Raw genomic sequence first — 14,545 nt, forward strand, 5'->3', positions numbered from 1 at the left:
CCTCTAAACTTTCAATTTCTACTAATTCCCCCCTCCCCAACAATCGACATCTGGGCTCTAGCTATGGTAATTATTATGTAAAGTGAGAGTTATTTTCGCCTTAATTCTAGACTTGAGGCAAAAGTGACCATAATGGAAGATTCTCCACATAACGTGACGGTTGATGGTTGGACTCCCTCTTTAACCGTAATGAGCAAGAGATCATAACATTTATACGGATTTTGTGTCCTAGCCAAGCATCTATGGAGTTTTCCGTAGTACATGGCATGTGGTGTTTGTCATTGTGGCATCATTCGACACTTTAGAATGGGGCAACGATAGATTAAGATTTCGGTCCTATTCCATTAGCTTTCACAAACAACGTAATAAGAACAACGACAGTCGTGGACAATGTCTTTCATACTCAGATGCAATTCTTGAATTTATCAAGAACGAACAGTTGAGAAAGAACTTTCCTGAGATGTTTGCAATAATCGAGCGAATTTTTCGGGAATGTTTTCATTAATCTAGCAAATGTTCCGAAAGCACCTGCGAGTTGTTTCGAATAAAAGCTCTTACGAGTGTATATTGGCGTTTCTTACAAAAGCAATCTCAAACGAGCCGATATACAAAAATTCAATTAGCGAAAAAGACCAACAATCTCTTTAGATGGAACCCTGCAGATTTATGCAAAGAAAATGCCGGTAAGGCAGCTAAACAGGAAGGGAATCATCAAAAACTTGGAAACCAAGGTGAGATTATACCCACCAAATTACCTTCCATTCATAAAGTCTCTACTTATTTTCCACAAAGTTTGATGTACTTTAATGAACAATTACAATTAACCAAGTAAAACTGACCTTTGCTATGGATCTCGATGACATCTTCAAATTTACATCTCCGAACCAAGAAGAGGATCAGCTTCCGAGAAAATTAAAAAAAAAAATTGCAGAATCGCTAGTTTTTTTTTTTTTTTTTGTCATGTAAAAACAAGAGAACCGGGGACTCCATCTGCCTTGAGAGAATAGACAGTTAAAGCAGATTGTTGGGAGAAATCCGTCGCGGGATCTTGAATGAACATATTTTACAACAAGACATTTCTGCACAAACAAAAACGGAGGGTACAATCAGCACAAGGAAAACGTTATCAATGCAAACGGCATGGGACATTGACAAAGAACACCAAATTAGTCATGTGATATTGACAGCGAAGAGAAAAATGAGCACAGCGACTTAGAGGCAGAAGTGTGAGACGACACTGAAAAAAAAAATACAGAGCAGATACCAAAATATTAATATTGGGGGAAAGGAGGTAGGTTTTGGGGCATTGCAGATGCAACGCGTTGGTTACTAACAAACATCAACTTTCAAGGTAAAACGTCTATTTATATATCTCACTGAAAATCTTCAGCTTACATATATCTTGGAGTAATATTTTAGAAAGTGCGCTACTGTTCACCTACCTTTTATCATTCACCACTCCAATCTATTAACTCGCTGCGAGGGGCACAAAGCTTGGTTGCTCGCTCTTCGGATTCAACATCATTAACCACCCCCCGACATCTTGGGAAACCACAATAACATGCTAGCTGTTCATCTATTGAAAAGAATCTGCGATATTAAGAAGAAATTAGCACCTGAAATGAATAAAAAGGAAAAATTGCATACAGCCAGAATTGAGGATAACCTATAATCATATGTAAGTTCTTCCCATCGTTTAATGTCTCTCTTTGCAAATATAATTATATGCTCATCGTTATTAACACTTATGACTCTTGAGTAGCAATTTGGCTGCACACCAGAAAGGTAAACGTCAGCAAGTATAAAGTTAAATAAACAAATAAAAAGCTCGTGCAGAAGCCATTCAATACAAATTCAGTAATCACAAAAGCATGCGCAATATTAAAAATATATATTATATGATTTCAACCATATCTAAAAAATGCCAATAAAAACCTGTGTAAAATGTTAAAAAGGAACACAAAATTAGAAGCCTCTACGACTACCATATTACTTGAGAACAAACACTTTGCTCTCTTCTCAATGAATCTTTGTTTCGGAAAAATCGATAGGAATAAGAAAACTTCTAATCAGTTAATTCATTCATTAACTCGTTTCTTATTAAACAGAGGCATCATTCTCCCATAATTCATTCATTAACTCGTTTCTTATTAATTCATTTAGCTTGTTGCTTCAATGAAAACGATATCAAGTCAATCTACATTATGACTCCCAGAATCTTGTGATGCATTACTTTATGAGAAGCGCAAAGGGATGCTTACTCATCATGAATGAAAAAGTGGGTCCCCTGTTGAACTTAGGTATGCCATTCCAAATAAGTAAGCATGCCCTAAGTTTCTAGAGGGAGAAAAAGAGACTTGGTGCTTGGTTGATGTGCCGTGCTGGCAATATTTAATTTGAGTTCTTAAATGGAGCATAGGAGATTTTGCTGCGGGTGGTGGGCATGTATTTATGGGAGAGTTTGATTCTGCACATCCTTGAGAAGTTCAGTTTCTTCTGGATTATGTTCAGTACAAAGACAATTCAAGATGATAGATACTTCACAAAATTAAAATTAAATAAGCAGTCAAGAGTCAGATAATACGCACTTCACAAGAGTGATTAATAAGGTGTGCAATGCTTCCAGCTCTTGTGGCATCAATGACTCGTTCATCATCAATCCGGAACATATAAGTCCCAGCCCCCTGCATGCAAAAAGGTAAAGCTTTAGAGAGCCATTTCTTTCTCATTTCATACGCAAGCATCAACAAATGTACAAGTTTCTAAAATGGAGATACATATGATGTATACAGAACTAATAATAGATGAGCATGATGAAATCTAAAATAATAGATGCCTAAGCGCATGATTAGTGAACTAAAATTTAGGATAGGATGTATGCAACTATAGCCAAGCTTATCCATGTGAATAGAATTGAATAAAGTATAAATCTATTAATACAGCTAGGGCTTGCATCTACGGCTCACATTGCTTTTGACACTTTTAATAGTTTACACTTAAAGACCAACAAGATCAAGGGAAGATAGCAACATCGATTTCCATCTAGCTAATTCGTTATCCATGAACAATTTTGATACCTACTTCTGACGTGATTTGTCCGGCAACATAAAATGCATGCAAGAATAACAAAGCCTAACTTACCACCAATGAATTATATATGAAATGCTCCCTCCTGTCAGCTACAGGAGGTCTAACAAGTTCACCCGTGTACTCAATCACCTACAAGAGATATGATCAGTCTTCAAAGTAATCTTTTACAAGTCAAAATTTACTTAAGAACATTAGTTTACCATGTCCCCTGCTCGATGTGGGTGTTTTGCAAAGATACCAAAACCATGAATTCCCGATTTTCCTGCAGTTAAAAGAAAAGGAAGTTCCAAAAGACAAAACTCAGAAGAACAACAGTAAGAGTAAAATATAACACTGAATGACGTGACCGAACTACACAACCAAGGTCATGCAAAACATCTATGATATGAAAACTACTGGAAGAACTAATAAAACTCTGGGATACCAGCATACACTGCTAGCTTCAAAGAAGAAACACAATATTGTTACAAAAATTAAATAGAAAGTAAAAGAACCAGATAGGAGATTGGTGAAGATAACCAAACTGAACACAAATAGGAGAAGCTAGATTTACATACAACATTCTTAAATGTTTCAAGGAAATTCAGGTAACCATATGAGTAAGAAAACTATATCTTACCAAATGCTAGTCTTTTTCGAAAGGTGTCCCTCATGTATTTATACTTCTCAGCCATAGACAGTATGTCATTAGGAGCATCAAGCTGGGAGGCTTTCAGCCTCTGAAGGCTAGAGCAGAACTTAGAGCCATTTGGAGGCTGTGAATTACTTGACAGTTGGTGTTGGCTGTACCCACCAACTAAGTAAGGCTGGTTTTCGACAAACAAACGCTTTAAGGATGCAGCAGCTATGGCTTCAGGTTCTTTTCTCCCTCTTCTACAAAAATAGTTGTATGGCTCTGCCCAAGGGTTGAAAGGAGCACAAAACTAATGAATTTCAAAATAATAAATTCAACTAACTGAGTGTCTAATATCTATATCAATGATTCATAGTAAAAATACACCATACAAGCATTCATAAAATAAGATCACAAACTCTACCGAATCTCATTAATTAAACAGAAAAGATAAACATGCACTTGATTGTTTGGAATTAAGTATCTACCCCATAAAGCGTTGAACCATCTTTTAGTATGATCCCAAAAAAGAAGTAAAGTGATGATGGCAGGAAAGACCAAAAGAGTAAATGAGAGTGAGATAATGAGGGATGGTAGGAGATGTAGAAAGTTATACTGAAGATGGAGTCAAGTTCAGGGTGTCAAACCTAGTAAGTTTGGAACATGTTGCAGAAGACAAACAAGCAGTATAACTCATAATCAACTTTGACTCTCAGTAAATGGAGGCTGGCAACCTCAAATATTCATGGCTTCATAGTACAATTTTCCTTAAAAGGATGCAATATTGCAATGACCACCTGTGCAAAAACTACGAATACTTCAAGAAAGACAAATCTTCCTATTATATGGGGGACTGGAACCAGTACATAAGCAAAGCATGCAAAAATAAGTGGAGAGACATTATGATTTATAACATCATATCTGTCAAGTGTACCAAAAGCGCCGTAGAGATGTAAACAAACTTGTGAGGTAATTTGCAGCAGGATTATAAAATTTCACTCTTAAGTAAACTCTACTCTAAAGTAGACTGATTATGCATTTACTTACCAGTCCGAGCACAACCAGATGGATTGGACGGTGGAATGTATTCTGAGCATCGGCGCACCGTTCGGCTAATACGGTTATCAGCAGCTGAACGGTCATTTGTTGGCTGCCTATGCTTCTTGCAGAAGGAAAGAAGACGAATGCACTGCTCTACTTCATCATCATCTACGGATAGTAGATGTAGTCTGTCCTCATCCTCAAGCTTCGTAGTAATAAATATAGAATACAAAAACAAATAGCAAATAATTAAGAACTACCTCGGGCAAAAAATCTATCAAAATCATTCAGCAATGCATCCAGCAAATTATTGAAAAAAAATAGAGAGTAACATAAAACCAATGATGCAAGTAAAATGAAAAAAAATCAACTACCTCAACACATAGACCAGCAGCCCGTGCACAAAGTGGGTGATATGCCACACAACACGTATGGTTTGAACACTGGAAGGGGCAAAAAATCAGACAGGTTATTATCAATGAATTTTGACCAACAACATTTATACAGTTAAGAAAGAAAAAAAAATCAGGGAAGATACAAAGATGGATATTATTTATATATAAATAGATTATATCATATGAAAATAAGTAAAGAACATATGAAAACCAACCAATTTCTACATAGATACAACAATCATGTACGGGGCAAAAAGAATACAAATTTAAAGTTTTTCACATGATATTCTAAGATGGATTAAAAGTATATTTTTCTTTAAGACACGTTAAACATTTTTTTCAAGAAATGTAACACCAAATAAAGAAGATTGGTAACCAGCATTATAGCATAAGAGTAAAAGATTCTGGAACATTTATTATGTTAATTATTCTACTTGGATCGGGTACCCTTTTTTCTTCAAAAATGCAATAAACAAAAAAGATTGATAACAATCATACAAGTAAAACATTCTAGAAAACCCTCAATATGAATCATTCATTCTGTGAGTTTTTAAACAGACGAGAAAACATTCAACAAAACCTCTTCCCCACAAGTTGCAACAAAATATTCAGCCAGTTTGACATCACGATACATGTTAAAAATTCAACAAATTGACAAGCCGTTGGCTGTTATTGGAATATAAATGAACTTACCTGAATGCAGGCTCCATATGAAACCCCACAGATACTACATAATAGCTTCCAACGGTCCTGTCACAAAACAGAAGATTAGTGGAAGCGGGAAAACCTTGACAGTAAGGTTTTTAGCCATTTCGATCCGAAATGATCAAAAGTATATGAGACCACTGCAACACACAAATCCTCACAAGATAAACATACAAAAGGTGACACATGTCAAAGACAAAGGGGAGTGGTGCGAACAAAAGAAGGCGGCCATATGGTGTGGAAACATACAAGTGAACAAGGAAATACCTTGTTGATTCTACTAAGCCCATCAATTGGCTCCATTCTCTTAACATCAGATAGGCAGGTTTCTGATACATTTTCAAAGCATTAACAGAAAAATAAATAAATATTCAATGACCAAAAAAGGAAACTGTATTTTCATGAACCTGGTATCCATATGGCACAAGCCAGATGAGCCCAGCACCCATCAGTTGTAGGCTTCATTGCACCCCCTGGAGGAAAATCAGTTCAATAATTTAATGATCTGAAATCCATGGCGTTACAAAGGTCAAAGATTAATTGAATTATAAGCACCTATTACAGGACAAAGGTAGCAAGGGGGTGGAGGTTCAGGTGCCCCAGGCCGACATAAGTTGCATAACCATAGTACCCCACCAACAGGTTCCAATTCTCCATAGCATCTTGCATGGACCTACGAAAACATTACTACTGATTAAACAAGGAACCAACCAGGAAACACACACGACAAAGTGGAGAACAAAGCATTCCAAATAGCCTTGAAAAAGAAACTTGGTTGACTAAACCAAATACGACAAAATCTATCTTGAATTTAGTAGTTTAACCACCATTAGCAGTAATGTCATCCCCAATATCAGAAAAGACCCTTACCATCATTCTGCATTTGTCACACTGCAGGAACAGGTTGTTTTCGTACTCCTATGAACAAACACCGCTTAGCAAACCAATAGGGAAAAAAGTTTAAACAAACTCCCACTTAATAAATAAAACACTGCAACTTGCAGAAATGAAAGAAAAAAGTAATATATATATAGTAGACCTTTTAAAGTAAAGAAACAAGATGAAATAAATACAGAAAACCAACAGACAACTATTATGCAGAAGAAAAGAATGTCACTGATATGGGGAAATGCTTCAGTGTCCACCTCATCCATGTGGCAAACACTGCATTTATCAAGGTCCTTCCAGTCCACACGAACAGGTCTGTAACCAACAGGAGCATCTCGATATCTCCTAGAGGCTAACTTGCACTTGGGTAATTTTGAAGAAAGCCTGGATTTTGATAACCTCTGCCAATACCCCAGATATTTATATTAGGCTAGAAATCAAGGAATACGGGCAGAAGCAAAAATTTGTGTAGCATCTCAAAATGGAATGGGCTTCAACAATTTACAACATGTCACCAAAACAAATATTAGTCAAGAACCATTAACTAAGCAACAGAAAAGATTCCATATATTCAACAGAGAAGTGTATCGTCAAAATTAAATAATAAAGAATAAGCATATGTGTGTGCACTGCACATATACATATATACAAACAAACATATGCATTTACATTTATATTATATCTTCGTGGTTGATATGGCATTTATTCTATATCCAACCCAAGAGTACAGTAGTTCGGCCTGATTCCCAATTCCTTAATTTGATTCTATTCATTAGAGAGGTGCAGTACAAAACAGTTGAACATGCTTAAGTTACAAGTTATAACAATCGTTATTACAAAAATAAATAAATACTACTTGACAGAACAAATAAATAAAACTTGGCATCAAAGCCCAAGAAAAAAAAAGGATCACATTTTATTCATAAATACATTAACGGCAGAAGAAATTTAAATAGTGCTAATGCACAACTCAGCTTAGGTACCTGAATACGTTTAGCAACTTCCGGTATAGAGAAACCAAACATATGAGAACCAGATTTATAGGTCCTTTCTAATCTGCCTTCAGCATTAGCATTAGAACCACCAAATGAATTGTTTTGTGCTTTCCTTATCCTTTTGTATATTTTATTCCAGCAACCTGATGGTGTAGATCCCTTGAACTAGAAGAGATGAGCAGAAAGGAAAATGAATAACAGAACATCCGCAGATATTCATTCCAGATACTTTTTTGTGCATCATACTCCTGTACTCAATAAAGGAATCACAAATAGAAGATGAAACATATAACAAGACAATACGACCTTTTATTGTGTACTGCCTAGGCAGTGCATCATAATTATAAAGAGAGCACACACAGCTGTCATCGCTATTAAAATTAGTGAAAATAACACAATAGATACGTATTCTGGACTGTAAATAGATATGTTTTCTGGATTGTAATTGTAGACCATTTAAGGGATTTAAAGTTTAAACTAAGCAATGATAAGTTACTAAACCTTTAATCAGATGCCTAACATGTTTATATACATTAGGATTAAAACGGAGGAGAATATACAAGTCCATTTACTATATAATTCAAGAAGATTATTAGCAAGAAAACCACCGTGGAAGTAAGAGGTATAAGTACAGCTTAACAGGTAAGAGGTATAAGTACAGCTTAACAGGTGGTGAAGCTATACACATTAATACATCTGGAAAAGAAGTACACGGACAAGATCCACATAAACATAAAACAATAGAGGAAAACTGGTTATTCACTTCCCAAACAACAGATGAAACTAACCACCTATATTGATTTTAGATTTTGATAAATGTAAGATCCAAGATTAAGTATCAGAGTGATCCAGGAACTGCACCCTTTTGGAAGACAACAAGGTAAGAAGCAACACTTTCGAATTCAGAGTCATCAAGCTAGTCAGGAAAGTTATTACTCTGAGCTAGGCCTATAAGAAAGTAAGGAGGAGAAAGAAAAGCAAAATTGACAATTCTTCAAGGCAACAGTGTTAATCTATGGGTGCCAAGTTCCAATCCCAAATACTACCTAAAAATCTCTCTGCTAAAATGGGATTTACCAGATGGCATGATCAGGACTGATAAATATACGCATATTATAAGCACTCGAGTATTACTCAGACATCTGAGATATCATAAGTGATGAATAACATATGAGTCAACAAGAATAGAAGTATATTATTGAGGCACAAACTGATAAACTGGATGAAGGAAGTTAAAGAGACAATCACATACTATACAAACTGATAAACTGGTGAGGAAGTTCAAGAGACAATCACATACTTTCAAATGTACTCAAAACTGAAACTGGAGAAAGCCTAACCTGCTCTCCTGTATCTAATGACACTTTGAACAGAGGTCGAATATTTGATTCGGTATCTCTCAGCACCTCCATCTTATATAAGGCAAGTACACTCGGATCTGATCCAAATATTTATCAGAAGCAAGATCATTACAATACTAATATCATTGCAATAAAGATGGCATTAACCTAATAAATAAAAATAACTTTATTATGAAAAACCTGTCTATAAAAAAGAGAGAATTCCACCTGTAATTGAAGTAAACTTCCTCAAGGCAGTATAGCCTTCAGGCCAAATGTACTTCTCATCCTGAAAACATTCTGAGTCCCTGACAATCTTTCCTGCAAGAAATTTCCATATGGCGCTGAGTAGGATGAAAGTCTCAAGAACCAACTGGATATACTTTGTTTCTTATATATGTATGTATAGAAAACAGGCACTTATTAAAATACAGAAGGTACAAGAAAAGTGGAGTCCACAACGGAAAATACTAAATTTAAAGTATCAGCCTTAAACTAATGAAAAAAATAAGACTACAGAGAAGACTGCATATTACAGAACACCTGCTCTTTAAACAAAACAAATAACAGAAAAAGATAACTCTCTGGACTTTGATGCAGTAGATGCCCACAAAGAAGACTAAAATCAAATTCTACCATATAAACAACCCAGCTCCTCAATGGAAACAACCTTGAAACACTCCTATTCTCTATAATTGTCGTTTAAGCACAACTTCAGAGGTCAATAATTAATGAAGTACCATTTATTGAACAATTTCTATAAACTACCAGATGTTAAAGAATAATTGTATAGAAACTATTGAATTTAATCCATATTTCTTGGCAGAATATCTCTAAATCAATTAAATACTAAAAACATTAAATAAAAAAAATGCTGGCAATCAGCACCCGGCATCCTTTTCTCATACATTCTTTTTCTCAAAACGTGTGGTCTACAAAATAGAAATAACATTCCCTCTCCCAACCCCCCCGCCGCATGGATTGAACCCAATACCCTCCCTTTGATGGGGGGAGGTACAACTTTGGCTACAAGACTAGTGGTGTTTCCTCACACAGTTGGGATTCAGAAAAATCTAGCTTTGAAGAATGAAAATGTCTTCCAACAATTATAACATCAAAATTTGGACAACGCATGGGAACCATCCAGCTTATATTATATAATGTCTACAAGAGTATAAAGAATTACCTAGGTTTATAATCTGTAAATCTCCGATCACAAAGGGAGAAGTTCCAAGGTAATCCAGTGTCCTTGGAATCCCTGCATCATCAAAACATCCCTCACCGGAATCTGCACTCACTTCATCCTCTCCACTTATGCTTTCACATTCATCAATGTTAATTCCATTTTGCAGCCTTCGCATTGTTCTTGGAAGCTTTTGTTCATTGAGATACCTGATGAAAACAAAAGATTACCCAGTTATGCTATAATAAAAAAGGTCTTCATATTGCACTGAGAAACAAATTTAATCAGGTTAGAGCCTGTATCTTATAAATGATCAGTAAAATTTGAATGGGTACAAACTACAAACAAAAGGAATTACAGAAGAATAAGAAAAAACCACAATGCAGTCATTACCAATTAAAGCCACGTAGGGTGATGGATTCACATAGCCTCCTTGATAATGTCTCAAAGACATAATAGTTTTGCGCATGAATATTAATTAAAGTGAATGCACACATTGTCTCATCAAAACTTGCCTCTTAGCGTATTAGGTCATTATATACTTGCACAACATATTCAGAGCATGCAGAGTTAGGGTCAGAACTACAATAATCTCAAAATGCCCGATTTGTGAAAGATGCAATGCCATGTTAAAAAAATACATTATGATGCAACAGGTTATATTAACAAATGAGAACAAATGCATGGATTTTAAATTCATGAGTTTAGCACCATGAATAAACTCATAAATGAAAAGGTCTTGTAAAAAACTATAAAAGATTACATTTTTGCTTCTTCCAAGCTTTTGATGAATCCAGGCTTCTTGCACTTTAAATGGAATGAAGAAAGAAGCCCTTTGAGAAATGAGATTGCTTGTTTCACTTTAATCCTGTATAAATAACAACAGGAAAACGATGTCATTTAAAATAAAATGGAAATTTCAGGTATAATATGTAATTAAGTGCACAAAATATACATAAAAGTTCCATAGATGTCAAAGGATCCCAAACCTTGCAAAGTCATGGGTACCAAAAAACTGCACTGGAACTGATATTCCTCCCAAAGTTTTGCTTAAGCCTTTACGATCACCAATAAGGGATTCATCCACAACAATCGCTGGCCACATAGCATAACCTGCACTACAGCAGTTGAAAGAAGTTTGAGTGAAATCCAATAACTGAAATCACCAGTTGGTGCAAACTCCAATGAATAAAAAACAGATGTATAATGGTGGAAGAAACTCACAACACAAGTAACTGAATATTTATATCTATGATTCATGAAACCTAATAAATCCTCATATAGTCGGACAACAGTCAGGGAAGATGAAATGATCAAACTGCCATAGTTTTACACTTTCAATTAAAAACAAAGCAAGAGAAATTAGATTCTGCAGATATTTGGACACATCACTATTAACAATTCCGATCTAGTTTTGAGTTCAATGTGATATGATATATATTTCATGATTCTGATTTTGATTTTGATGAACACCGTTGACTCTTTCCCTTCTTTCTTTTCAATAAAAGTTTGTGTTCTTGTCCACGAAAAAAATATCATATCAAGAAACCGCAGCGATAATTAACATCAATATCTACAGTGGTTAACATAGCAGAAGGAAAGGAGCCACTCAGGCCGCCTAACACAATCAGAGCCCTACTACTGCTCCTAAACCATAACCAAACAGAAAAACATGTTCAGTTGGGTCAATATACTCTTAACATAAAACTGGTATCTAGTTTCTACGGAGGAGCCTCTGAATCATCTAGGACAAAAACCATCTGGTTTGTGTAGGCGCCTGAAAGGCCCAAGAAACAATTTGTTTTTTCCAATACAAATGGATTACCTTGTTATTTGTTATCATATGTGACCCTCCTCTCACTCAAAAGTCATACGAAATATAATAACAAGTAAAAGCAAAATCAAAACAGTAGATTAATCACACACCAGTAAGCTTGGCCCATATAATATCCCCAGGCTCTAGTTCTTGGCAGTCATCCAAACTCGCAGCCAACACAACCATCTCATTATAATCATAGACATCACTATTTGTACTCTTGGGACTGCAACTCAAATTCAAACTTTCCATTTCTTCTCGAGAGATATAAAACTTGATTCTCTCACTTGATAGAAGCAAATCTTCCTCATCAGCATCTTCATATTCAATCTACATTGCAAAATTCATAAGTTATTGCTCCAACGACTTTTTATGCCTTAACTTTCACAAATTGTCTCGGGCGCCCAGAACAACATAAAAATGATTAAACAAAGCAGAGAGAATGAAGATGATAGAGCAATACATGATGTCTATTAGTGTCAGAGTTATAACCCACAATGCGGCCCGAATACCAATCAGCATCCAATGGCCAATAGACCTGTACTGAACAAAGCAAATGTTCAGAATTTCCAACAAGCACAGCAATGCTATGCTCCTCACATCCTCAAAACAGAGCAAACTTGTAACAATTGTCAAAAATAGCTTACAGAGAGCTTGCCTTGCATTGTAATCCAATAAAAGTTTTGGGATTCACATCTTTGAAACTCAACCTGTCGAAAACAACCATTAACACTTTCTCAATAATCATTCAAACATATTAGAATTGAAACCTTTTCTACGAAATAACAAAAAGACAGAGAATTGAAACTCTAAACTAACACATACCCGACCCATTTCTTCACAGAAGGCGAATCCAAAAGAATTTTCTCGCAGTTAGCAGAAGAATTTCGCTTCTTGAGGCGCAATTTATCTCCTTTTTTACTGCCATCGAGCTTCAGATTGCTGCGAGAATCCCTCAATCGAGGCCCCTCCATACTACACAAAATACTAGAATCAACCCCCAATTTGAGTAACTCGTTAAACCCGAGCTTCCTCTTCTTCTTCGTCTCCGAAACCCTCTTGAATTCACCATCGACATCATCAATCTCAACCTCCTCAATCTTCACCTCCGCCGGCTCGTTCCGGGCAAGCAAAGCATCGAAGAATGAGGAGCAATGGCGAGGCCGCTTGGCACGGCGCGAGTAGACATTGACAATTGAGGGTTTGGGAGAGGGCTTCAGTAGATTCTGATCGCCGCCACTGCCATTGCCATCGTCGAAGTCGTCGAGCTTGCGAGCCTTGACCTTCTTGGACATGACGTTGGAGGACCCACTGGCGCTGACGCAAGGAGAGGTGGCGGAATAGACGTGGTTCAGAGATAGGTAGCGGAGGGGCGTTAAGGCGTCGTCGTTTTGGTGCTTGAGGGGAAATGCCATGGAGAGAGAGAGCAAAAGAGGGGAGCTTTCTCGCTTTTGCTCTCTCTTTCTCTCTCTAAATCTCTCCTTCTCACTCTCTCTCTCTCTAAATCTGGGGATTTGTGGGTTCGAGTGGATTAGGGTTGGGGATTTAAGGAAAGAAGAAAGAAGAAGAGAGACGCCTTCTGACAGGTGTCTGCGGTTTTTGGGTGGGAGGGTTTTGTTCCCAAATATCAGTTTCCCGCCTGCAGTAAGAGAGATGAGAGAGAGAGAGAGATGGAACCACTGAAACTCGTGTTAAAAGGGTGGGACATTTGATCTTGTGTACCCAATCCTCACAACTGGATGGAGCATCTTCAAAGAAGATGTTAAATTGTTCAAATTAGCAACAATAATAACAAAAGACATCATTAATGTTTTCCAACCGAGAAGTCAAATCTGATGTGGTATGACATGAATTGACATCTCTTCCTATTGTTGCCAAATTTGACAGCATCTTCAGATTTTTTTAATTAATTATTAAATGCTTTTTATTAATTTTTTTTTGGTTTAAAACATTATTATTTTGTTTATTTTCATTTCCAATGCAAAAAAAATACATATAAATTATTATTTTATGTTTAAAATTTGACATATCGTTTGAATAGCAAAAATTTAAAAGATGTCAAAATGCCACGTAAGCCTTCAAATTTAAATTTTAAGTTTAAAATTTGACATCTCCTTTGAAGATAAATGTTTACTTTACTTGCCAAGTGCCCGGCTAGAAATATACATCGACTCGAAAAATAACTTTCGCACTCTGTTTTTTATTAGTACGCACTGACATGTTTTGTTTAGGTTTTTTATTGAATAAATTAAGGAAAATTCAACTAATAGAAACAAAGAGACGGTCAGAAAGAGAAATTAGAAGTGCGTCAATTATTTCCCGTAGAAGATAAATGCAGATTGACAAAACAAAAGTGCATCAATCATTTTCATGAAAGATAGTGCATAAGCGGAAAACAGATGGTGAAGAAGGAGAGACATAATGCATCAATCTTTACCTTTTATCATGAAAGATAGTGTAGAAGGACAAAGCAGGGAGG

General features: G+C 36.1%; 1 protein-coding gene across 5 annotated transcripts; it reads right to left on the minus strand.

Moving 5' to 3' along the window:
- Nucleotides 1-461: 461 nt before the first annotated feature.
- On the minus strand, nt 462-13,600 carry LOC103960410 (histone-lysine N-methyltransferase ATX2). Of its 5 annotated transcripts, XR_007256623.1 has the most exons (26): nt 12,892-13,597; nt 12,725-12,776; nt 12,530-12,604; nt 12,177-12,396; nt 11,240-11,363; nt 11,014-11,118; nt 10,254-10,459; nt 9,296-9,388; nt 9,068-9,165; nt 7,716-7,892; nt 6,990-7,133; nt 6,715-6,762; nt 6,400-6,517; nt 6,252-6,317; nt 6,112-6,173; nt 5,833-5,889; nt 5,119-5,187; nt 4,751-4,949; nt 3,710-3,985; nt 3,291-3,352; nt 3,142-3,219; nt 2,589-2,684; nt 1,667-1,770; nt 1,443-1,590; nt 840-1,079; nt 462-656 (listed from the first exon to the last, which is right to left on the minus strand). XR_007256623.1 is itself a non-coding variant. In XM_009372883.3 (25 exons), exons 1-24 carry the CDS (start codon nt 13,479-13,481, stop codon nt 1,449-1,451), a joined length of 3,261 nt encoding a protein of 1,086 aa, XP_009371158.1. In that variant the 5' UTR covers nt 13,482-13,597; the 3' UTR covers nt 720-1,079; nt 1,443-1,448. The 5 variants fall into 5 exon arrangements, 2 of the variants coding, with proteins under 2 accessions (XP_009371158.1, XP_009371159.1); XM_009372883.3 differs by lacking the exon at nt 462-656 and having other exon boundaries at nt 720-1,079; XM_009372884.3 differs by lacking the exon at nt 462-656 and having other exon boundaries at nt 720-1,079; nt 12,714-12,776; nt 12,892-13,035.
- Nucleotides 13,601-14,545: the final 945 nt, after the last annotated feature.

This window comes from the organism of the source record quoted next, unplaced genomic scaffold (assembly GCF_019419815.1).
Source record: "Pyrus x bretschneideri cultivar Hongxiangsu unplaced genomic scaffold, Pyrus_bretschneideri_v1 Contig14, whole genome shotgun sequence".
In the NCBI taxonomy this organism is placed as follows: domain Eukaryota; kingdom Viridiplantae; phylum Streptophyta; class Magnoliopsida; order Rosales; family Rosaceae; genus Pyrus; species Pyrus x bretschneideri.